This window comes from Vipera ursinii, assembly GCF_947247035.1.
Source record: "Vipera ursinii genome assembly, chromosome: 2".
Lineage (NCBI taxonomy): Eukaryota > Metazoa > Chordata > Lepidosauria > Squamata > Viperidae > Vipera > Vipera ursinii.
This window is the reverse complement of record NC_139513.1, coordinates 41,419,915-41,445,806: the sequence shown is the minus strand read 5'-3', so window position 1 is coordinate 41,445,806 and position 25,892 is coordinate 41,419,915. Positions and strand designations below refer to the sequence as shown.

Below are 25,892 nucleotides of genomic sequence, written 5' to 3'. Positions count from 1 at the left end.
TCTGAAGCCTGAGGTTTAAAGCTTCTGTTCTGGATGATGGACTATTTCTCATCAAAGCAATACTGTACAGCTTCTCATCTTTTCAGTGTTTCTTTGTAGAACCCAGCCAGTTTTAATTTTTAAGAACCTATTGCCTCACTTTATTCTTAACTTTCTTCCTCTCTGATTTGATTCTATGAATAAATAACCAAGAAAGAAGACCAAGTGTCAAGGAGCATTAACAAAAGTGTAAAGGCATAAGAGGAAATTAGTCAGCTTTTTCAGATTTTAAGTTTATAGTAAGTTGACAACTGTTGGTTTATTGAACATTGTCAGCAAAATACTGTGTGTCACCATCTGCCATATTTCAGTCTGAGCTCTAGAGTTGCAATGCATGACTGGTTGTAAGGGCTAGAGTCCCTTGCAATGTCTAATATCATTACAGATTTTCTTTAATTAATGGATACCTACCCCCTTGCTTTTCAGTTTGATTCCTTGTTAGATTTAGCAAACAAGGGTTTTGATGTAGGCTTGTTTGTTTAAATTTGCTATAGCTTCCCAACTGCATTTACTCTGGGCAGTATGTAAAATTAAAGCATCCATCAAAACAAGATAAAATATAAAAGTACACAGTCCAGCTCACAGCACATGTTCGCAGCATTACTGTAAAAAGGCACAACATGTCCTAGCCTGCTCATTTCTCCATTCAGGGCAGATGGTAAATACTGCAACAAATTTTCTATTAGATTGATAATTGGATTCAAGTGATTGCCAAGAAAAAGTTAATACGTCTCACACTGAGCTTACTAGAGGTGTACTTGTCTGTCCTCTTCTCCAATGGATAGTCAGAGGACTGAAGACAGTCCAGGAAAATATTTTTCTCCCAACTGACAGATGTGAGCCAGTTACTGAGATGATGTAGACTCTTGGCTCCCTGCAGTGTGGGTTTTTGACAAATTCAGTGTGTGTGTGTGTGTATGTACACGTGTGTGTGTGTATGTATGTATGTATGTATGTATGTATGTATGTATGTATGTATATATTTTTTTTCTGCAAACTACCCAAAGTCACCTTGTTTAACTTGGGTGGCTATGTAAATGTTACTAAATATTTTTAAATAAAGAAATAGAGGATTTAATACAAAATCAGTTTTCAAAGAAACCCATTTTACCTTAGTGATGTAGAAATGCCTCACAAGAAAGAAAGTGGAGTGGAAAAGAGAGAGAGAGAGAGAGAGAGAGAGAGCTCTCCGTTTTCCTAGTGAATATAAGTTTGTCCCTCACTTTTCTAATCACCCAAACTTTTAGGGCAGCAATAAATCCCTTATAAATAAATAGGAAAATAAATAGATAAAATTATGTCCTGCCTTTCTTCATTTTTGAATTATGTGGGAAAGGAAATGTATAATTTAAAAAAAAATGAAAGACCAGAATGCCCTAAAATATGGGCATTGCTCGCACAAAACTCTAGATAATAATCTATGTATAATTCAGGTGTTCTAAAATATTTTCTTGACATTTCCTGGACAGATTTAGAGAGTTGTTGAAATGTCAGGTCCCTGAAAGTTAGCAAACATTTCTATCTTCAGAAAGGGAAAGAGAAAGGTCTAGGAATTGCAGGTCAGCTTTTTTGACATCAATCTGTGGGAAGTTTTTATAGGAGATGATAAGCAGATTGATCGGTAAAAACACTCAATTCTCAAAAACAAGTTTTGAGAGACTTAATTTTAATTCATTATTTAACCAAGAGGTTCCTTGGTATGGTGTGGGGACATTTTATATTATATCCTGATTTGGTAAAGCAGTGTCACCTGTTTATTTCTTTGAGTTCTGTGAGAACTGCAGCAAAGCATATTTTGCAGCAAGTTTAAACATTATTCCTCTTCATGATTGTCTATAATTAAAGGAAGGAATTATGGGGATCATCTCATTCAATGGGCTAAATTTTAAGGGAAGGGAAGGAAAGGGAGCGAGGGAGGGAGGGAGAGAGGAAAATAGAAAATCAAAACTTCAGTAGTTCTGGCTACCCCACACTCACAGAGTTATATATGTCCATAATTACACATTTATTTATTTATTTATTAAATTTTTATACCGCCCTTCTCCCGAAGGACTCAGGGCGGTGAACAGGGCATATCTTAAAACTACAAAAGTACAAAAATTAAAAAAGAATTAAATTATTGCCCACAATAAAAACAATAAAAAATATATATAAATATTAAAACCCTAAGTGATTCCCCATCAGGCCAGGCCAGCTTGTTCAAATAAATGGGTCTTTAACCCGCGACGGAAGGAGCAGAGATCCGGTGCCATCCGGAGCTCAACCGGCAGCTGGTTCCACAAAGCCGGGGCGCCCACAGAGAAGGCCCTCCTCCTGGGGGCCACCAGCCGACATTCTCTGACTGGAGGCACCCTGAGGAGGCCCTCTCTGTGGGAACACACGGGGCGAAGGGGAGTCGACGCCGGCAGCAGGTGGTCCCCGAGGTATTCCGGACCCATGCCATGTAAGGACTTAAAAACCATCATATTCTCAAATTAATGTCATATGCTTTGGTCAAGTAATACTAAATTTTATCAGAGTTAATGCAAGGAAATGGTGATAAAATCATATTAAATTTTAAAACAAAGGAATCGGAGTGTTGATGAAAATTAAAACTTTTGGCTGGAGTCACTGGCTGGATCAGTATTTGGCAGAATTAAATTAAACTTATACTTAAATTTGCTTGATGGTTTAAAACTGTAAACTGGAAAATAATATATTTTCATATTTCTTAGCGTTAATACCAGGGGAAGATTATTTTTCAAACCTTTTTTTTCTTAAGCAGTTCAATTTAACTTAATTTAGTAAGTGATTAATATATCAAAAAAGCTTAACTTGTACTTAACCTGTCTATTAAAACATTGGCAGGTGGAAAGTAATATATTCCCATTTATTATCATATCAATAGGAACTTTAGCTTCTTTTTAAAAAAATTCTCTGAGAAAAGCCTGGCAAATATATAAAGCTATTTTTGAGTTAGTAGCTATTTGAAAATAAAGCTGTTTTTCATAACCTGCATGGCCCATTTTTTATTATTACAAGCAGTTTTAATTTCATACACTCTGTACTTTTATGATGTTTTCCATTTAAAAACAGCTTGCATGCCAGTATATATGCACACAAGCATATTATTTTATGGCTATTTTACAAATAGGCAAAGAGATTAGTTCTAAAAACAAAACATTTCAGATTCCATTTTCCTCAACTGTTGTTTCAATTTAAAAGCCCCGCAATCAGCATGGCAGTTATATAAAGAAAGTACTGTAAGTGTTTTGAAGAGTTGTATGACCACAGAGATTTCCTCGGACAAGCGCTGGCTCTTCGGCTTTGAAACGGAGATGAGCACCGGCCCCTAGAGTTGGAAACTACTAGCACATATGTGCAGGGGAACCTTTACCTTTTTATTTTTGCAAAGGAATGTTGTCTGATAGTATTCTCCAGGCTGAATGCATATAATTCTTGTAAATATGCACAGTATGCAATAAAACCAAGCTGGGGACTGGAGAAGGCAGGAGGAGAGGCCACGTCTGCTCTATTCGCATGTTAAACCATGAGACAGCAGTTTTGTAAAAGAGAACAAAATTCTGTATTCCTATGCTACCTGCATATAACCTTTGACCCAGCCAAATTTCTGTTTCTCATTCTGATTGTGAGGCAGGTGTAAAGAAAAGGTGTAATAAGAAAGGTACATTATAAGAGACCGGGGGGGGGATCACTGTTCCTACATACCTATTATTTTAAATGCTAAATAAGAATTTTTTGCTTCCGTTTCATCCATGCAGAGATGGGAAGTATAATAGCTCTATCACTATTATCACTGTATCTAGTTTTGACTTAGTTCTTTAGAAAAATGCAACATTTCATCCGGCTGATTTCATTTTGCTGCCATGGTACCCCTAAGACGGTGAGAGATTGCAAGTGCAAATCACATGAGAAAACTCTGAGCAGAAATAGAAGAGTTTAAATCATTGCATGTACCCAAAACATAAAGGAAACCAGTTTTATAACACCTAACATTTAAAATATACCCAGTGATCTTTAAAATATTTCAAAAATTGCTCCTATTTTCAATAGGAGAACTGAAAGTCCAATATAGACACAGCTTCATAGCCTACAAATGTATGTTTATATTACTGAGTTTTTTTAAAAAAAATTGATGTGCAGAAAACCACACCTTATACTTTGACTTCTTCATTAATAGCAATGAAAGTGATAGAGATAATGACTCTTCTAAGATCTCCACACCAGCAATATTCAAGAAAGCCATTTAACACCAAGCAGATGATGCCCAAAAGAAATTGCACGGTAAACAAAAACAAACCTCAGCTAAGCATTTGGAGGTATATCTTCATCTGCTTCCGTATCTGAGGGGTCTCCATTAACACTGCAGGAACTTGACTCTCTGGAGAAACAACTCCCCTCACCTGTTCTGTCATTGGACAAACCAAAAAGATGCTTCCTGTGCTAAAGAATTGAGATCCCTGCTTGCCAGTGATCCACATTTTCCACCCATGCCGCACTAACTCTTCCAATGGATAAAGAGATGGCAGAGAAGTTTAAGCACGAACCAGATTGTGACCCTTCCCCCTACAGAAGGGGAAACAACCATATCTGCCAATGAATAATATAAAGTTGATGCCTTGGTAAAATTACCAACCTAGTCCCAGGCTCACAGTGCCTCTGCTTGATATTCAAGTGACAAGCATAAGGTCACCCTTCTAAACTGGAATGTGGCTAGGTGGTTTACACCCAGGAGAGATGACATCACTCCTGGAAATATGGGCTGGTGATCTGCTATTAAATGGACTTCATTCTCAATTAGAGAAGAACTAGGGGACCTGTGGATCCTTATCCCACTATGTTGTGAGCAATATTGTGAGCCTGTTCCTCCCCATTTAGATTATATGTCATGGCTGTGTTAATCCAATTCAATAACCAGTATTCACACAATATTGCAAGTAAGACCAGCTAACATTTAGTTATCATAAGACCAAAATTATGGCATTTACCCAGAAGCCTAAGACTCCTGGAGGACAGATGACCACAAGATTGATTAGGTCTCATGTTTCAAATAAATGGGAGTGGTCTTTCATTCTACTAACAGTAGAACACCCCACGGGGATTATGTTGCTGAAAGTCCACAGATAAGCATCTGCAATTCTTAAATTTCTCAAGACAAGAAATAGCCCCTATATACTTGCAGCGCTCAAATTCAAACCAAACCAACAACACAGATATATATGGTGCCCATTTGAGTCCCTTTTCCAATTCAGCCCATTAAAACTTGTTCAATCCTCCATTGGGGTATAACTTAATTACCGCAGCAAGACTTTTAGTAGGTCAATATTGGAAGAAGGAGGAACTGCCGACTATAGAAGAATGGACTCTAAAAGTTTCTGACCTGGTGGAAATGGCAAAGATTTCGGCTTATTTGAAAGACCATTCGCAACAACGTTATATTATGGAATGGAAAAAGTGGATTGATTATATCCAGAACAAATATGGGACCAAAAAGTTTCACTTAGCATTTGAATAAGCTTTTTTCTTTTTTCTTTTTTTATGTGATACTAGTATTGCTTGTAGTCATCTCATATGAGCTAGAGTGCGATAGACTTAATAGTTTATTGTTGTTAACATATGGTTGTTTATGATTGTTTTTTGCTTTTATACCTTGTATTTAGCTCTGGGAAGTCGGGGAGGGGGGAGGGTTAGGGAGGGTTAGGAAGGGCTGGGTAGAGGGAGGGGGAGGGATTGTTAAAGATAAAATGTATTGTAAAACTTTTCAATAAAAAAAACTTGTTCAATCCATTTTTTTAAGATTGCCCCTTCAGGGCCCCAAATGTGTGTCTGATGCTGCCCTGAGATGAGGGTCAAGCCTGTGAAAGTGGAGGCTGGAGTGTGTTGCTGACCATATACAAACTATTCTTTTTTTCTCTCTCTCTTTGGCCCTGTCTCATTAACTATTGGGGATGATTTTCATCCACATAGAAAAAGGTATGTGGCAACTAAAATCTCATCCTTGGGGCTTCTCTCCAGCTCTTTTATTCAGCATGGAAAATTATCAAGCCAAAGCACTCATTAAATTTAATTTAATTTAATTTATTATTATTTCTATACCGCCCTTCTCCCGAAGGACTCAGGGTGGTGTACAGGGCAAGAATAAAACACAGAAATTACAAAAGATAAAAAGTAATTAAATACATGCCCAATTAAAAAATACAATAAATATATACTAAAAACCCCAATAAAAATAATAAAAACCCCACCAATCCCCCCTCAGGCCAGGCCGACTTGTTCGAACAAGTATGTTTTCAGATCATGGCGAAAGGAGCGAAGATCGGGCGCCGTCCGGAGCTCAACCGGTAACTGGTTCCATAGCTCCGGGGCGCCCACAAAGAAGGATCTCCCCCTGGGGGCCACCAGTCGGCATTCTCTGACCGGTGGCACCCTGAGGAGGCCCTCTCTGTGGGAACGCACAGGGCGGAGGGAAGTAGACGCCGGCAGCAGGTGTTCCCTAAGGTACTCCGGACCCATGCCATGAAGGGCTTTGAACACCATTACTAGTACCTTGAATCTCACCCGGAAGACAACTGGCAACCAATGCATCTCACGGAGCAGAGGTGTGACATGGGAGTATCGGGAGACTCCCAACACAACTCTCGCGGCTGCATTCTGTACCAGCTGGAGCCTCCGGGTGGTCCTCAAGGGAAGCCCCATGTAGAGAGCGTTGCAGTAGTCTAGACGAGAGGTCACGAGCGCGTGAGTGACCGTGCATAAATCATCCCGGCTTAGATAGGGCCGCAACTGGCGCACCAGGCGAACCTGGGCGAAAGCCCCCCTAGTCACAGCCACCATGTGATCTTCCAAGGTGAGCTGTGAATCTAGGAGGACTCCCAAGTTGCGAGCCCTATCTACGGGGGGTAATAATTCACCCCCCATAGAAAGAGATGGAATATCCGAATAGACCCGGGATGAAGGTATGCAAAGCCACTCGGTCTTGTCGGGGTTGAGTTGAAGTCTGTTCCTCCCCATCCAGACCCGAACCGCCTCCAGGCAACGGGACATTACATTGAGGGCATCACTGGGGTGGTTTGGGGTCGAAAGAAAAAGCTGGGTATCATCAGCATACTGATGATACCCAACTCCAAAGCCACGAATGATCTCACCCAGCGGTTTCATGTAGATGTTGAACAGGAGAGGCGAGAGGACCGACCCCTGAGGAACTCCGCAAACGAGAGACCTCGCGGTCGACCTCTGCCCTCCTGTCAACACCGACTGCGAGCGTCCCTGGAGATAGGAGGAGAACCCCTGTAAGACCGTGCCTCCCAATCCCAATCCCCTGAGACGCTGCAGCAGGATACCATGGTCGATGGTATTGAAAGCCGCTGAGAGGTCTAATAGGAGTAGAACAGAGGAATGACCCCTGTCCCGAGCCCTCCAGAGATCATTCACCAGCGCGACCAATGCCGTCTCCGTGCTGTGCCTGGGCCTGAAACCCGATTGGTATGGGTCTAGATAATCCGCTTCATCCAGGACCAGAGGGAGCTGATGCGCCACCACACTCTCAACAACCTTCGCAAGAAAGCGAAGGTTGGAGACCGGATGAAAGTTGTTCAATACAGCTGGGTCCAAGGCAGGCTTCTTGAGGAGAGGCCTCACCACCGCCTCTTTCAAGACGGCAGGGAAGCTACCCTCACTCAAGGAAGCTGATATAACTGCTTGGAACCAGCTGCGTGTCCTCTCCCGGGCTGCATAAACTAGCCAGGAAGGGCACGGGTCCAATAAACATGTGGTGGAGCTCAGCCTCCCCATTATCCTGTCCACTTCCTCCGGAGTCACAGAATCAAACTCCTCCCAGGTGATATCGACAAGACCGCCCGTGTCCTGATCGTCAGACTCTGCCCAGTCAGAGTCCAGACCGGTCCGAATCCGAGCGATTTTGTCTGACAGATAATGGTTAAACTCCTCGGCACGACCCTACAAGGGTTCCTCCCTCACCTCTTGATTAAGGAGGGAGCGAGTCACCCTAAACAGGGCGGCCGGGCAATTATCTGCGGACGCGATAAGGGTAGCGAAGTGATTAGACCTCGCCACCCTTATCGCAGCGAGATAAGACCTAATATAGGTTCTAAGTCGCAATCGGTCGGATTCGGATCGGCTGGACCTCCAACCGCTCTCTAGGCCCCGTCTCCGACGCTTCATCTCCCGGAGCTCCGTGGAAAACCATGGAGCTCGACGGGATCTGCACCGGGTCAGGGGCCGGAAGGGTACAACTCGGTCAAGAGCCTCAGTGGCTGCCCTTTCCCAGGCTTCCACTAAGGCATCTGCCGAGCTGTGAGTGGGGGAGGCAGGTGGGGACCCCAGCGCTGCCTGGAACCTCTCGGGATCCATTAAGCGTCTGGGGCGGTACCATCTAACTGGTTCCACACACGGGGGGTAGCAAAGTGGGGGGTAGCAAAACGGAAGACCAGCCGCAGGAGATGATGATCGGTCCATGACAGGGGCATAATAATTGGGGAGCCCCCACCAAGATCATCTAACCACCGACCAGATAAGAAAACTAGGTCAAGGGTGTGGCCTCCCTCATGAGTCGGTCCTGAAATTACTTGCGTCAGGTCCATGGCCGTCATGGAAGCCATGAACTCCCGAGCCAACTCAGATGATCCTCCCAGAGATGGTAGATTGAAGTCCCCCAAAACTATAAGTTTCGGGAACTCAACCACCAACCCAGAGAGGACATCGAGAAGCTCAGGCAGGGCTGCTGCTGCGTGACTAGGTGAAAGGTACACCAGCAGCAAGCCCAACTGCGCACCAGGGCCACATCTCAAAAAGAGAGACTCACACCCGACTATCTGCGGAACGGTGGCCTCCCGCGGACACAAGGTCTCCCTCATAACAACAGCCACTCCCCCACCCCTGTAGCAGATATAAAATACCAATTGGATCTAGTCAGGTCCTCAAATTTTATTGTCAGTGGATCCAATTGGTATTCTCTGCTCCATGGAATACTTAGCTTGAAGTATCTAACTGCCACAGAGCTCTTACTCTGGCTTGATGTCTTGGGGAGGCAATGCCCCTGTTTCTGGAAAACCAGAAACAACAAAGCATGTAGTACTCCAGTAGCTGTATTATAGTTTTTCATACTAGCCTCATCTCACCATTATTGCATAAATACCCAGGTGCACAGGACCAATTCCCTGATGCTTTTAGATACAACATACAGTCTTGCCATGTTCTGCATAGCAGTGCTCCATCAAATGATAACTCGTGCCATAAACCACTTTTAATAAGCATCTAGTTTGTCATAGTTTTGTGTATTGAGATTTAGTCTGCCATATACTAACCTTTACATTCCCGTATATCCAAGTTCTTACCCTTCCTTTTATATTTCTATTAGATTTTTTTATATACTTTTATATATCCTTTCATATATCCTTAGCTTTTTATAATAATAATTATTATTATTATTTAGATGTTGGTGTATTTTCTATGTTTTTAATTAATTGTACCACAGCTTCCTTATGCTGGTTTTTGAGCATAATAAAAATTAGAAAATTGCTATTATGATTTTTACCTGCCTGTTTAAAACAGGTGGAAGGCAGGTACATGAAAAGTTTATATGTTTTCCGACCTGCCTTGGCAATACTTGTATCTTGAGATTCATGATGCCCTTAAAAATGAAATGAGGTTTCATTTTTAAAGACACTTGAAGAACACAGCATCAATAGAACATAGAGTTTCAGATAAACATGTAGCAAATGTAATAACTGAAAAAGATTTATCTCTAACAGTTTGATTACTTGACTTAGGCTTGGCTCTTGTGCTTGGTATTTGATATCTATGCTTGTGAAAGTACAAAGGTGAAGACTATTTTGGTTTTTGAATGTTTGGTACTTAACTATTATTTTTAAAAAATCCTTTTGCAGTATTTGGGGAATGAACTTCAGTGTGCATACAGTATATAAATTCAATTCTGTTGGTTTGGGTATGTTCTTGAGCTTTCTTGGTTCTCTGTAAATACTTTGTGCTCCCATGTGTGGTATTGATGTGCTTGACAGTGTACTTGTTGAAAATGCATGCTGATTTTTCAGTTCTGTTGCAGGTTTAAGATAAAGCCAAGAATGTGTATTTCTGTTTTTTTTATTTAATTTGCATTTGTGTTCTCATACGCATACCAATATGTGTAGCTGGGTTTTATTTGCCTGCTTTGATGGTTTAAAATACAAATGAAGGAAGGCTTTATTTTCTGGCTTTAATATTATCAAGCAGCAACTGAGGACTGCTATTTCTGGATTTACTCAACCCCAGTCCATCTCTCTGGCCCTTTTGTGGGATGAATGATGGGCAGCAATTAGTATGGACTGCCATACAGCCTACTCTTGTGAATCTGGGGTCGAAAGCAAGAAAAGAAAGATTGTTCTGAGTGCCCATTATTTCCTATAGCCATATCCGTCATAACACATGAAAATGCAGCCAATTTGTAATAATCCAGAATATTACAGGTTGGGCCACTTTGTTTTAAGATTATACACTACAAGGATAGGCCATTCTCAGCTTACGGATATGATCAGTCAATATATTTGGTTTTGTTTCTATATACAGTAAAAATGTTGATACACAAAGATTTTTTTAAAAAAAAGAAGTAAAGTCCTACTGCAATTTTGTTTCTTTCAGATAAGAGAAACCATTGTTGTATTTCTAGTTTCATCCAGAAATCCTTTAGCTACTTTATATCATTGTGAAGTTTAGAAAAATGGAATATATGCAGTATTAATGTAAAGTTTCCTTGCTTTATTGTTTATGTGTTTCAAAGCAAAGCCTTTTCAATCTCTCTTGCATAAAAATAATTAAATAATTGCAAGCACGCGCACACACACACACACATGCTAATCTGAGCTAAAGTTTTCAGTTTTCAGTCTCCATTTAGAACAATTATAGATGGGATTATAAATATTGTAGCATAATTAACTTAGATTAGAACCCTCTCTGTCATTTTGTCTTAGTCACCCTAGCTAATTCCCTTTACAGAGCTTTTGACAGACGATTTTCCAAAAACACTTCATTTGAGGGAAAATAACTTGATAGGGTCAATGTTGAAAATAGATTTATTTTTCTTTCTCTTTTATGTTATCAGTTGGATAATTATTGAAGCCAATATTAAACATTTATTGCAGTTTTAATCAATGTGTATACCATCCCTAAAAGTACACTCAATCCATATGTAATGCTAAAACGATGAAATTGATATTTTAATAAATAAGTCATAGCTATCATTTGATAATATTAAAATGGAGGAAGCTGCAATGTTTCCATTTTCAATATTAAGTTAAAAAGATAGACTATTTTAACAGAGCCAGTCATTTTGAAAAGGGCATTATTAGACAATCTGAACTTTTTTTCTCAGTCCTCAATCTTTTTGTAAAAGTAAGCTGTTTACTGTTTTGACATATTATTGTTTCTTGGCCTGTTTTGGTAATGATGCCTTTTCTTTGTTTCTTATAATGGTTTTTTTTTCTACTATCGATTTGTTTCATGTCATTTTAGAAAGTAATTCTGAGATACATGCAGTTTTGAGCTGACATGATCCATTATCAATATTATTAATATGATTCATTTAATTTAGAACTCAAGAGTGTTTGATAATTTGTTTATTATAATTAGATGATATATATTGCTTTAATATGGCAATCCTTTATTGCAAAATCAATGGAGCTGTCAAGAGGTTTTTTTTTCTTATTGATATAGAATGGTGGTGCACGTTTATCTCTAGAAACCTCTAAAAATAATTTGAGATTATAAAACAAGCTTATTTGATAACATTTGAATGATCTTCTCCTCTTTCATTCCTGCTTACATGACCAATGAAATCATAACATACACATGGCAAAATCAATCATGTTTCAGTTTTATTTTGTAACCTGTTTTCCAAAGTGTCTTTGAGGGCAGAGACTGACCTTGCACCAATGCAGATGGGTGTCAGAATATAGGATAAATCTCTTTCTCAGAGCAACTTTTCCATCTTGTTGAGTGTTAATTAATGCAGTGGATTAGAAATCAAATCAGGAGTTTCACTTGGAAGGAGAAGAAGCAAAGAAACAGACTTCATATAATTTGAGAGATAAAATATGGAATGTGAAATGACAGTAACTAATTTTTCAGAAGAACAAAGTTGATAAAACTTGGATCCACCGTGTCCATCTTGTTTAACTCACCACTCATTTTCCATTATTGTAGTTTCATTCTTCAGCATACCAGTTCCCCAATCCATGCCTGAAAAAATAAAAATAAAACATCACTTCTTCACCAGATTGCTACATAAAGAATCCTTATACACATCCACTGCCTTTTCCATCATCAGCATCATAATTTCCCCCCCTCCTGTGTGCACCAATGATCCATCTGAAGTGAGTACTAGAGCAGAAAATAGCTGGCAGAGTGCTCTCAACTTCACTTTTCACCTTGCCACATTTCAGTTTTTCAGTGAGGAAAGAGAATGAAAGTAAGCTGGGGAAGTAACTATTCAGCCCTCATTAAATGAGGAGAAGTTAGGGTGCCTTGGCTTCTGCAGGTAAGGGGGGAATCTCAAAGGTGGGATTACTCAGCATGGCTTTTGAAGATGGCTGAAAGTGTAGAAAGACACCAAATGCATGTATCCCTTATATCAGTTACCTTTTAAAACTAGAAGTTGCAATTATACAATCAATAGCAGTGCATTAATGAGCCAGCAGAGACCAAATAATGGTTTGAAGAACTTTCTAATTTTTAAATTGTAAAAATGTAACATGATTGCAGAAGGTACTAGTGATATTTTTCAACTTCTTTGGTATGTTGCTTTCATTTGAATCATGATGATAAGAATATGAAGGGGGAAGTAGCAGGCTGGTTCAGCTGAGACAGTTTATCCTTCTGGCATAGAAACAGAACTACAGCACATGAGAAGTGCAGTCTTTATTCTTCAAACAATTCCTGTTTTCATATTTTAAAGAGTGCTTATGCTAATTCTTAGTAGTGCTTATACTGCATGCAAAGGATAAAAGGAACAGCTTGTAAACTATGGGTAAAGTAGTTACATAATAGGATTGGGGTTGATTCTCCAAAATACCTCTCTGGGGCTGCTCCATGGAGGCACAGTGCAGCTACAACTACTCTGAAATTCAGGACAGCTTCTTTGAATCTTATATGAATCTGTTTCTGTTTAAGCTAATTTCAGCTGCACAGTACCATAGACAGCTCTTGTTAAAACACTCCAAGCAGGAAAGAAAAACACCCAATATGATCATTTGTACCTTCTCCCTTTGCTCTTCTCACAGCTTGAGAAAAGATTGCAGATAAAAAAAAATCTTACTGGTTTCTTTGGAGGAAGAAAATGCATTCTAATCATGTTGGGGAATAGCCCATAATCCTCCATTCCATATTGCTGTCTGAAAAGGGCATCACCCATAATAAAATAGGTAGTTGCATATTTTCAGAAGGCCTGCTTTCATCCACAGACTGACTGAAGTGTGGAAATTTAGAGGGAACATTCCAAACAAATACCTTTATTATGTAATGAATACAGTATGGAACATACTCTGTCATCTCAGGTACAGAGATATATTAGAATTGTTAGAAGAACTATTTGTAAATATTTCAATTGTTTTAACTCTAAGTTGTAGACACACATACATCTCCCAAAATATAATCTTATTTTTTTCTACATTTTTATTTTTAGAATATCTTTCTTAAATGATGGAAGCTTCCAAATAGCTAATGTGAGTAAACCGGATGCTGGAAGTTATACCTGCCTGGCAGAAAACAAGTTTGGAAAAGCTAGCAGCTCAACTGCCTTATTAGTAACAGGTAATTAGATAGCTAATAGTCTCTCACTTGAAAATTATATGAATTGAGTAATGTGTGAAAGAGATGTTTTGATTTTGAATTTTCATCTTAGGTTAGAATAACATAGTGTACATAACTCAAATGAAGTACATAATTTGAGATCTTTTTAAATTGCTGCTAATGTCACACTATATACATTTTTTCAGAAGTTCAGAACTGCCAGTGCAGATGGCATCGAATAGCCATAAAGCCTCTGGAAACATCTATTAAAAGCAGGAAGGCATGAGAGGTTTATATGCCATCAAATGTTAATATTCTGAGAGGTAGTCATGGATCTCCCCTCCAGAAACTGAAAAAAATGAAATGGAAAAAAAACAGGGAATGATCTTTTATTTATAACCGTGGAATGTTCCAGTAGAGGTTCAAAAGACAGGATTTTCTTGATCTATCAGTCAACAGAGAATAGTAGTCAATATCACAGCAATTTTGGCAAAAAGAAGATGCTGTACACAATTAAAAGATAAAGTGCAGTAGGAGATAGCAAAGAAAATCATTCACAGAACCTTTTCCATTTACTGAAGAAAAGGAAATACAGTTTTGTCTGCAAATAAAAGAGGAAACCTGCTACAACTATGTCAAAAGGGTGGACACACTCAGACACAGAAAAACCCATTCTTTTTTTAAATATATACACATATACACATATATACACATACACATAGAAAATGGATTTCCCACCATTTTGAGTCAATGTTTATCACTACAAACACCTCTGAAAGAAATACTTGCAATTTGGGTCATTCTTTTTGAAAATCCAGTTTTTTTGTAATTTGCATATTAGAATAATAGATCAATAATGTTTTTAAAGAAAAAAATTCAAAAGAACTTGTTTTAGTCTTCTTCTACATTAATGGGCAATCTGCAGCTCACAAGTTTCATGCACTCTCCAATTCTTTTTGTAGTGCCCGTAACAGGCCTAAAAGGGCCAGGAGCAATTTTATCCAATAAAATTATTATCCTCTCCTTCCTGTTTGACTATTTTCCCCATGGAGTTTGAGGGACAAGATGAACTGGACTCAAACAATTTTGCTTCTTACACCTCATATTAACCTTACCCCCATCAAAAAAAAATTATAAAAAGGAGGAAATATATTGTATCCTCGTTACATCATATAGTTCCAGGTGGCAAAGAAATGCCATGATAATCAAGTTGCAATATTTATCATATTGTGAGAGAGGCTTGGGTTTGTATATAGGGTTAAGCATTTCTTTATTTTTACTATGATTTGCTGGTGTTCACACTTTGTAGTAACCCAAAAACAAATTTTTATGAAGTATGATTGTTTCAATAACAGTGCTATGTAACACAAAACCAACCATCCGGTAACATATATACAAAAAGACTCACTGAATCTTTCTACAATAATTCCCACTAAAGTATTACTGAACACATTATCAAACTGTATCTAACTTGCATTTTTTTTAAAAAAATCTGGAAATTTTTAAGTTCAGTTTTTGCAAATACAGCATGATTACATCGTTATGACATTATTTTGTTGTTACTATTCTTGGAATATAGATAGAGTTTGGAAAATCTAATAGAGAGTGTAGAATTGACTCAGGTTTTTTCATGTGCTCTTAAATGGAATAGATTATTTTAAAAAGCATACAAATGTTAACATATTAGCGCATTAGCTAGAACTGACTCTGTATGTTCTTTGCAGAACCAACCCGGATAACATTAGCACCATCAAATATGGATGTGACCGTAGGGGAAAGTATAATTTTACCCTGCCAAGTTCAACATGACCCACTCCTGGATATAACTTTCACATGGTATTTTAATAGTGTATTGACTGACTTCAGAAAAGATGCATCCCATTTTGAGAGAGTGGGTGGGGTAAGTTACAATATAATTATGTAATTTTGCTTTATTATTAGACATGGAATCATGTTGAAAAAGCAAAAACACCTACAATTCTATTCCTGATTAAATTGTATTCTGTTGCCTATAGCAGTAGTACTAGCAGTTAGATTATGTAGTGCTTTGCAGCACTCTCTGAGCAATTTATACTGTCAGCATATTGCCCCCACAATTTTACCGACCTCAGAAGGATGAAAGGTTGAGTAAACCTCGAGCCCATCAGGATCGAACTCCAGGCTTTGTGCAGAGTTTGCCTGCAATACTGCATTCTAATCATGCACCATCTGGTTTCCTATCAGTAGCATATAGCTTTTTAACTACAGTTTGTAGTTAAATACATTATAATGTTAAATACATTAAATACCTATCTTACACAGGTAGTCCTCCAGTTACCACCATAACTGAGCCCAAAATTTCTGTTGCTAAACAAGACAGTTGTTAAGTGAGTTTTGCCCTAGTTTATGACCTTTCTTGTCATAGTTAAGTAAAACACTGCAGTTGTTAAATTAGCAACACGGCTGTTAAGTGAATCCCCATTGACGTGGCTTGTCAGGAGGCTGCAAGAGGTGATCACGTGACCCCAGGACACTGCAACCATCATAAAGCAGCCAAATTTTGATCACATGACCACGGGAATGCTACAACAGTCGTAAGTGTGAAAACAGTCATAAGTCACTTTTTTTCAGTGCCATTTGAATGCTCAACTAAAAAAAAATAGTTGTAAGTTAAGGACTACTGTATTCTGGATAGTTTTATAGGGTTTCTTGAAGTTTTGCTTAATGTGGACAACAGGCCCCCAATAACTTTCCAGAGAGCTTGATGATTGATGTTCCATTTTCAAATAGGCAAATGTTTTGTATTTTCACAACTCCATTAGTTCTTTAATTATGGCCTCTAGTTCCTTTGTTTCACCTTAAGCAGTTTTTAATTTCCATGAAGTTTTTTTTGTGTGAGTTTTGTGAGTTTTTAAAGTTTGCTTCTTTAAAGTATCACTGTTATTTCTTGTTTGTTCAGATTTTGGTGGTAAATGTCTTAGAAATGATGGGTTAGTCATAGGTTCCAACTGTAAAAATTCAGATTGTGCTAGGTAGCTACCAAGATTCCCTGACTTATTAATGTTGCAATTATGATTTGAGAACACTAATATTGGCTGAAAATGTGTAGATATTGGTAATATAATGCTGTTACTTCTTTAATGCTATCCAGCCTGTTGACAATTTGTGTTCTATGGTCAGCAAACTGCTCATCAGGAAAGGTGACCTTCCTGTCACTATAAACTATTCACAGTAGCAGAGATCTAATTTTGCTAGTTTATTTTTATTTTTTTATTTTAATTCCATTTATATCCCGCCCTTCTCCAAAGACTCAGGGCGGCTTACAAGCTTAGCAGTAGCCTTTGTTCTATATATATGCCTGCTTATTAGGGCTTTCATACACACCCCAAGCGGCATTATTACAAAGTCAGCTTAATTGCCCCCAACAATCTGGGTCCTCATTTTACCTACCTCGGAAGAATGGAAGGCTGAGTCAACCTTGAGCCTGGTGGGATGCGAACCTGCACTAATTGCAGGCAGCTGGTATTACTTAAGGAGGCATTAGCCCACTGCTCCACCAAGGCTCAGTTGAAACTGAATAAAATCTTTCACTGCCAAAACTGTATGAAACATTGATAGTTTCAGAGCTTTCTTTCTTTGTTTTCATAGCATCTAAGACTGATTTACATGGATTGTACTGATTTTAGTAATATGGTGAATTATTAGTATAGGTAGTCCTTGCATGATGACCAGTGTTTAACAACCATTCAAAGTGACAATGGTGCCGGAAAAAACTGACTTATGCCTAGTCCTCATAGTTACAATTTTCTCAGCATCCATGTAGTGATTTGAATTCAGATAATTGGCAACCAGGTTGAGCATACAATGGTTGCAGCATTCTGCAGTCATGTGATCACCAATTGTGACCTTCCCAGCTCTCCAAGCAAAGCCAATAGTGAAGCAAGGAAGAGATCGCAAGTTGTGGTCATGTGATATCTCACTTAATGAGTGCAGGTGATTCACTTAACAATTGTGGTAAAAAAAAAATTGGGATGCAAAATCAAATGCAGACATGTGGTACCTCTTTTCACAACTGCACCACTTAGCAACAAATTTTCTGATTCCTATTGTTGTAAGTCAAGGACCATATATATTACAATTCATCAGGCTATGTGTAGCATTTTACTACAGTTATATATGGTATGGTTTTATATATGTATGGATTTTTCTATTTTCATCAAAGAAGTAGTCAAGCTTTTATTTAAACTAAAATTATTCTCTTTGACAGTCCCACTACTTAGTTTACACTCTGAATATTTATAACAAGAATAATTTTACTGAAGAGGTCACTGAAAGAGACACCAAATATGGTTGACAATATTTTATATTGAAGATATAACTTAAGCTTTAAAACATTCAAACTGAATAATGTATGTTTCCTGGCCACAAACAGCATGAATATATGGAGTAAAATTAAGCTGGACATAAGAAAATAGGATTCATTCTAGCATCTGCCTTAAAAGTATACGGGAACTTGAATGGCTTGGGTCCGGATTATCTTAAGGGAACACCTGCTGCCGGCATCAACTTCCCATCATCCTGTGCGCTCCCACAGGGAGGGCCTTGTCAGGGTACTGCCGGTTAAGGAATGCCGGCGGGTTATTCCCAGAGGATGAGCATTCTCTGTGGGCGCGCCGGCCCTATGGAACCAACTTCCCATGGAACTTAGGACTGCCCTCGACCTTCGTTCATTTCGCTGGGACCTGAAAACTTGGCTCTTCGAGCTGTCTGGCCCAGACTGAGGGGTTTTAATTTTTAATTGGGTTTTAGTTTTAAATTTCGGGGACTTGAATTAATTAATTGTTTTAACTGATTTTAATTTTTGTATGTTATGCTTATGTAAACCGCCCTGTGTCCTACGGGAATAGGGCGGTATATAAATTTAATAAAATAAATAAATAAATATGATTGCAAATCAGAAAACACTTCTCTAAAATGAAATAGATAACTCAAACAACCCGGGAAAATATTTTCATGTGCATTATGAAAAGGGGAAAGTGGTATCACTTATATTCCATCCCTAATACATGATGCAAGGTGTTAAGGAATCTTAAAACACAAATACAGGAAGTCCTTGACTTATGACTCTAACCCTAACAAATCATTCCTAATTTGAATTGATCCAGTTCAATATTATTTATATCTATGTTGCAGTTTATTTTCTCTAATAATCTCCATTTTCAAAAAGCAAAATTTGATTTCTTCCAAAAGTCACTAGCGAACTAAATGCATAAATATAATTGCATTTTAGATATTAATTGCTCTAAGCACTACTACCAGAGAACACCATCTTCTTTCAGGTTATGATTACGTTTCCTGCTACAATTCTGTAGCAGAATATTCTACCTTTAAATCAAAGCTCCTTTTCTTGTTTTAAAAGTAAAGGCTTACTTGGTAGCATGAAGTACCTCAATTCTTGGCATGGAAATCAAAAGGGAAAAAAAAGGTGAGGAAGCATGGCAATTGTTATTTTGGTTATGATTCTGATTTGGGATTTAAACTCAACTTTTTATTAATTGCTGTTCATTAAGATAATATGAACTGCTCTCCCAGAGTGCACCTGGAATTATATGCTTTAAACACCAAGGGATTAAAATGTGATGAGTTAATTCCTACTTTTAAAATATGTAGACAAACCATCCTTAATAATGCTAACATTAATTTTGATTTAAAACTCAGTAATTTAATGCCAAATTATACTACAGTACATATTCAAGATTAAGCTATGATAGAGATGGAGCCTATTTTCTACTTGCACAAAATCCTAAATTCAATTCAAAATAAACTGGTATCTCCAGTTTAAATTAATCTTAGGTGCTAAAATGCAGAGCACTAACATGAATGATAAAAGTACCAGAAACCTTAATAAAATTAAAGTTCTTAGAAAAGAGGTGACATTTGGCCTCTTTTATGACAATAATAATAAGTGTGATGGTCACAATATAAAAATAACATAATCAGGTGGCAGACCATTGTTTGGTGTGGCAGATCACATTGTTGAAAACAAATGAAGAAGATTTCCTGGGGTAACAAAGGAGCCATTTCCTTATATGACTGAAATCTATTTTCATTAACTAGGAGCTAAATCTGGTCAAGGTAAATCATAGATATTTGAGCATCTTTTTTTTTTCTCCTTAGAACCTTGACAGATTGATCAATAGCTTTAATGATCCTTAGTGCAATAAAGGTGGGTTTATGGTTGGTCACTTTGCTGATAAGGTCAGAAGACAAGAACTGAAATAAAATGTTATCTGCACTGGGAATCCAAACACTCAGAAAAAGGCAGTGAGAAAACGTTTCTGTATTTATTTATTTATTTATTTATTTATTTATTTATTTATTTATTTATTTATTTATTTATTTATTTATTATTGGGGCTTATATGCCGCCCTATCTCCCGAAGGACTCAGGGCGGCTAACAACAATAACATATAATAAATAGAGAAGTTAAGATAAAATTAAAATTAAAGGCCTCTGTACAATAAATTAAAATTAAAATAAATTAAAAATTAGAGTTAAAAAAATTAAAAACATAATTAAAATCCCTGTCAGTCCAGGTCAGCCAGGTGGAAAAGGAGTGTTTTGAGGCCGCGGCGAAAGGACTGGAGATCTTGGGCCATCCGAAGCTCAGGGGGGAGCTGGTTCCACAGGGCTGGCGCTCCCACAGAGAAGGCCCTCCCCCTGGGGGTTGCTAGCCGACATTGTCTAGCCGACGGTACCCTGAGGAGGCCTTCTCTGTGTGAGCGTACTGGGCGATGGGAAGTCATTCCCGGCAGCAGATGGTCCTGCAAGTATCCCGGGCTTAAGCCATGTAGGGCTTTAAAGGTAAGTACCAGCACTTTAAATCTCACCTGGAGGGCAACCGGTAACCAATGCAGCTCATGCAGGAGGGGTGTAATATGGAAGTATCGAGGTGCTCCCATCACTACCCGTGCAGCCGCATTCTGCACCAGCTGAAGCCTCCGGGTGGTCTTCAAGGGCAGCCCCATGTAGAGAGCACTGCAGTAATCTATACGGGAGGTAACGAGTGCGTGGGTGACTGTGCATAGGGCATCTTGGTCCAGAAAGGGGCGTAACTGGCGTACCAGGCGAATGTGGGCAAATGCCCCCCTGGCCACGACTCCAATATGATCTTCAAAACTGAGTCGTGAATCCAGGAGGACGCCTAGATTGCGTGCTCTACCAACGGGAGGTAACATCTCTCCTCCTATAACCAAAGATGGAACCTCTTGGACTAAATGAAATGCTGGTACGTAAAGCCACTCAGTCTTGGCCGGGTTGAGCCGGAGCCTGTTCTTTCCCATCCAAATCTGTACTGCTTCCAGGCAACGGGCCATCACATCGAGGGCATCACTGGGTTGGTTTGGGGTGGAGATGAAAAGCTGGGTATCATCAGCATATTGATGATACCTCACCCCGAAGCCACGGATGATCTCTCCCAGCGGCTTCATATAGATGTTGAACAGGAGAGGTGAGAGTACCGACCCCTGAGGCACCCCACAACTAAGGGGCCTAGGGGTTGACCTCTGCCCCCTGCCAACATCATCTGCGAACGGCCCGAGAGGTAGGAGGAGAACCATCGCAGAACGGTGCCTCCCACTCCCAATCCCTCAAGACGACGCAGCAAGATACCGTGGTCGATGGTATCAAAAGCCGCTGAGAGATCTAATAGGACCAGGACAGAGGAATAACCCCTATCTTGGGGCCGCCAGAGATCATTCACCAGTGCGACCAATGCCGTCTCCGTGCTATACACGGGTCTGAAACCCGATTGGTACAGATCCAGATACTCAGTTTCCTCCAGAACCAAAGGGAGCTGTCATGCCACCATGCTCTCAACGACCTTCGCAAGAAAGCAAAGGTTGGAGACAGGACAGAAGTTATTTAAAATAGCTGGGTCCAATGCAGGTTTCTTAAGGAGGGGCCTTACCACCGCCTCTTTCAAGGCGGCAGGGAAGTACCCTTCACTTAGTGAGGCATTGATAACTGCTAAGATCCAGCCTCGTGTAACCTCCCGAGAGGCATAGATCAGCCAGGAGGGACACGGGCCCAACAAACACATGGTGGCACTTAATTTCCCCATGATCCTGTCCACTTCATCCAGAGTCACAGGATCAAACTCTTCCCAAATGTTCTCGGTCAGACTCATCATTTTCCTCTCGTCAGATACTGCCCAGTCAGAGTCCAGACCAGCCCGAATTTTGTCCACCAGATATTTACTAAATTCCTCAGCCCATCCTCATAAGGGGTCCTCTCCCGTCCCTTGATTTAAAAGGGAGCGGACCAACCCAAACAGGGCGGCCGGGCGGTTATCTGCAGACGCAATGAGGGTGGTGAAGTAAGCGCGCTTTGCCACCTCCATTGCCACAAGATAAGATCTAGAAAAGGATCTTAACTGTGTTCGGTCAGACTCGGACGACTGGTTCTCCAAATGCTCTCTAGGCCTCTTCTCCGGCGTTTCATCTCCCGCAGGTCCTTGGAGAACCAAGGAGCGAGCTGGGACCTGCGCCGGGTCAGAGGCCACAAAGGCACAACGCGGTCGAGAGCCTCCGAGGCAGCCTGTTGCCAGGCATTAACTAAGGACTCGACCGGGCTGTGGGAGAGGGAGGTAGGAATCAATCCAAGCGCCATCTGGAACTTATCTGTGTCCATCAGGCGCCTGGGGCAGAACCATCTGGTTGGTTCCGCCTCCTGACAGCGGGGGGTTATGTGACGGAGGCCCAACCGCAGGAGATAATGGTCTGTCCATGAAAGGGGTTGAGATGTTGGAGTAACCCCCCCAGACCATTAAGCCACTGCCCAGAGATAAAAATAAGATCAGGTGTGTTTCCCCCCTCGTGCGTCAGGTCCTGAATAATTTGGGTCAGGTCCATGGCCATCATGGAAGCCATGAACTCTCGGGCCACCTCCGATGTACCGCCCAGGGAAGGCAGATTAAAATCTCCCAGAACCATAAGTCTGGGAAATTCAACCGCCAATCCCGAGAGGGCGTCAAGTAGCCTGGGCAGAGCCGTTGCTACGCAGCTTGGAGAGAGGTATGCAAGTAGCAGGCCCAACTGACCACCAGGACCCCACCTTAAGAGGAGGGACTCACATCTGTCTATCTGAGGGGCAGTGGCCTCCCATGGACAGAGGGTCTCTCTAATAACGATCACCACGCCACCTCCCCTACCCTGAGCCCGAGGTTGATGTTGTCAAGAAAATATTATAGACATAGCTGAAACAATTAAACAAGTTTGGATACCAAATGTTGGTACTCAGGTCAAAAGGTATTACAGTCAATAATGATGGCAATGGGGAAGGGAAGGGAAGGGAAGGGAGGGGGGAGGGGAGGGAGAGGGAGAAACTGAAGCTGACAAAGCAGAAATGAACAGGAACTGGATGTGTTAAATCAGATTGTTGCTATTAAGGCTATGAGACCTTGTTAAGGTATGTAATACCAGACATAAAAACTGACATTGCTAAGCTCGTAAGTAACAGAGTTATACCTACTTAAATTGGTGGCTAATTCATTGAGAAACAGAGTTATACAATTGTATGCTATGATTATAGATGTAGATGTTGAAGGCTGAATAATTCTGTGACAGATTGCAGGAGGTAATCTAGAAGAGTAATACATCTACCATTCACTACTAATTGCTTATTACAATAAAAAGTTGGGAAAAGATGAATCTCTAATTATAGGACAATTTCAATCATATACTGTAAATATAAAGACAGGAGTATAATACTCTTGAGTTTCACAAACAGAATTATTTATTTGCTACTAATACTGGCTTAAATGAATATGAAGGCACGCTCTACACCTAAAGATCACAGAAAGGATAACATTGGAATTAAATTAATTGCATATTAAAATATGGAAGATAGGAAACTTCATGTCAGCCAAGATACTTCCAGGTGTGGATTATAAACAAACTATGAATTGTTGGGGTCAAATGTATTGGTTTAAATGACAGGGGGAAAAAGTGCCATGAAGATTTGATTTTGAGGACATGGTAAGCCTCCACTTAAGTATGAGTCAGAAAAAAAGCCGCCTACTCAATCCTGGGCTGCATCAACAGAAGAATACCATTAAGATCACATGAAGTGATGTTATGACTATACTGCGCTAGTGAGGCCACATTTGGAATACTGCATCCAATTCTGGTCAACACAATACAAAAAAAATATGTTGAGGCCCTAGAAACAGTGCAAAGGAGAGCAACAAAGAAGAAAAGGGATCTGGAGGCTAAATCATACAATGAGTGCTATGTTTAGCCTAACGAAGAGAAAGATTAGGGGAGACCTGACAGAAGTCTTCCAATACTTGAAGAGTTGTCACAGGGAAGAGGGGATCAATTTATTCTCCATAGCACCTGAGGACAGGACAAGAAGTAATAGGTAGAAGATAAAGAGAGATCCATCCTGGAAATAAAGAGGAATTTCCTGCCAGTGAAAACAGTTAGTCAGTGGAACAGCTTGTCTGCTGAAGTCATGGGCAGTCTATCACAGGAGGTTTTTAAGAAAATATCAGACAACCATTTGTCCAGGATGACTTAAGGACTCCTGCCTTGAGCAGGGGTTGGATTAGAAGACCTCCAAGGTTTCTTCAGCCCTGTGATTCTATGACATACAGTTAAATCATAAGATCATAGCAAGGAATAGATTTAACGTGTGAAGGAGACCTGAGAAACAATGGGAAGAAATGAGAGAGATTGTAAAAAAAAAAGTGAGAAAAATCCCGAATTTTCAGAGAAAAAAAGATCCAAGTCACTTTTGAAATAACCTGTCATAATATCCAGGGAAAGACAGGATGAAAGTCTTACACATCACAAAAGCAGTAAAACAGCCAAACAAGCCTTGAAAGATCAAAAATAGACTTAGAGGTGAACCTAGAATAAAATCTTATACAGATTTTATGGATCAGGCAAAAATAAAGTATGAATGGCAATTAGAGATAAAAAATAAATAGGACTCGTGTAGTTAGCATCTTTTTATTTATCTTGGCTTGCCTCTACTTTTTTTAGTTGTTTTGTTTTGATGCAATTCCCCTGTGGGGAGAAGATCAAAGCAAAATAAGAATTGAAGGTACTTGCCTTTCTCTCCGTAACTATCCTCCTATGGTTTTTTTTTTTTTAGCAATGGATACATCCTTTCTCTTTTCTTTCTTTTATTACTGATATAGTGGGGAAGGCTTTTTTTGATTGGTTTTAGCTTCAGTGCTTTAGTCTTCTTTCTGCAGATGTTAGTTAGTTTGCTTGGTGATTATACCCATCTTCCATTCCCTAAACACACATCCCCTTTTGTTCTTAATTCAATTGAAAGTTCCCAGAACATCTACAGCAACTTCCTAAGGTTAGAAAGAGAAGCATCCAATTATCTTTGGTATCTTGTTTTCGAACATTTTGACCTGGGTATTTCTTTCCACACAAACCCAGCTGGTGATTCTCTAAAACTGTTGAAATGAGCTTTCTCAATCTAAGGTGCAAGTATGACTGTGCTCAGTTTCTCCACTTCTCTCCCAGAAAATATCACAGATGCCAAGAAAAGATACAACAAAACAACTTTTTTTACTTTCGATTCAGAAGTACTACACCCGTATGTTGCTTATCACTGCACTGTGTTACTTTCTGGTTGAGGGCTCAGCTTCTTTCTACTCCACTGTCTCTTTATCTGAGGGAAAAAAATGTTTTAAAGCTGATCAATTATATTGTAATCAGAGCTAATTGTTACCATTTTTTTTTTATTCCTCTCAACAGAGTGCATCTGGAGACTTAATGATTAGGAATATTCAGCTGAAACACAGTGGAAAATATGTGTGCACAGTGAAGACTGAGGTGGACAGTGTATCATCTGCAGCAGATCTTATAGTACGAGGTATCTTTTTTTTAAGGAATACCATTTGGAGGTATTATATCTAATTTCCTCAAGTAGAGCACGAGAATGAATCTCTTTTAACCACAGTATATGTTACAGACATACACCACTTTGTATGTATTTGTGCAAATGAAGGCAAGCAATGACAACATAGTAACTTGCTTTAGTGGAAATGACAT

The 25,892-nt window shown here is 39.5% G+C and overlaps 1 protein-coding gene across 1 annotated transcript in view; it reads left to right on the top strand.

Moving 5' to 3' along the window:
* The window catches only part of LOC310634806 (contactin-3-like), a gene marked incomplete at both ends in the record, with an annotated part of 166,260 nt that overhangs the window by 122,822 nt on the left and 17,546 nt on the right, over positions 1-25,892 (top strand). Inside the window, 3 exons of the mRNA XM_083353342.1 lie at positions 13,730-13,857; positions 15,561-15,736; positions 25,596-25,713. Coding sequence (XP_083209468.1) covers positions 13,730-13,857; positions 15,561-15,736; positions 25,596-25,713 — 422 coding nt within the window. The remainder of the gene's footprint in view (positions 1-13,729; positions 13,858-15,560; positions 15,737-25,595; positions 25,714-25,892) is intronic.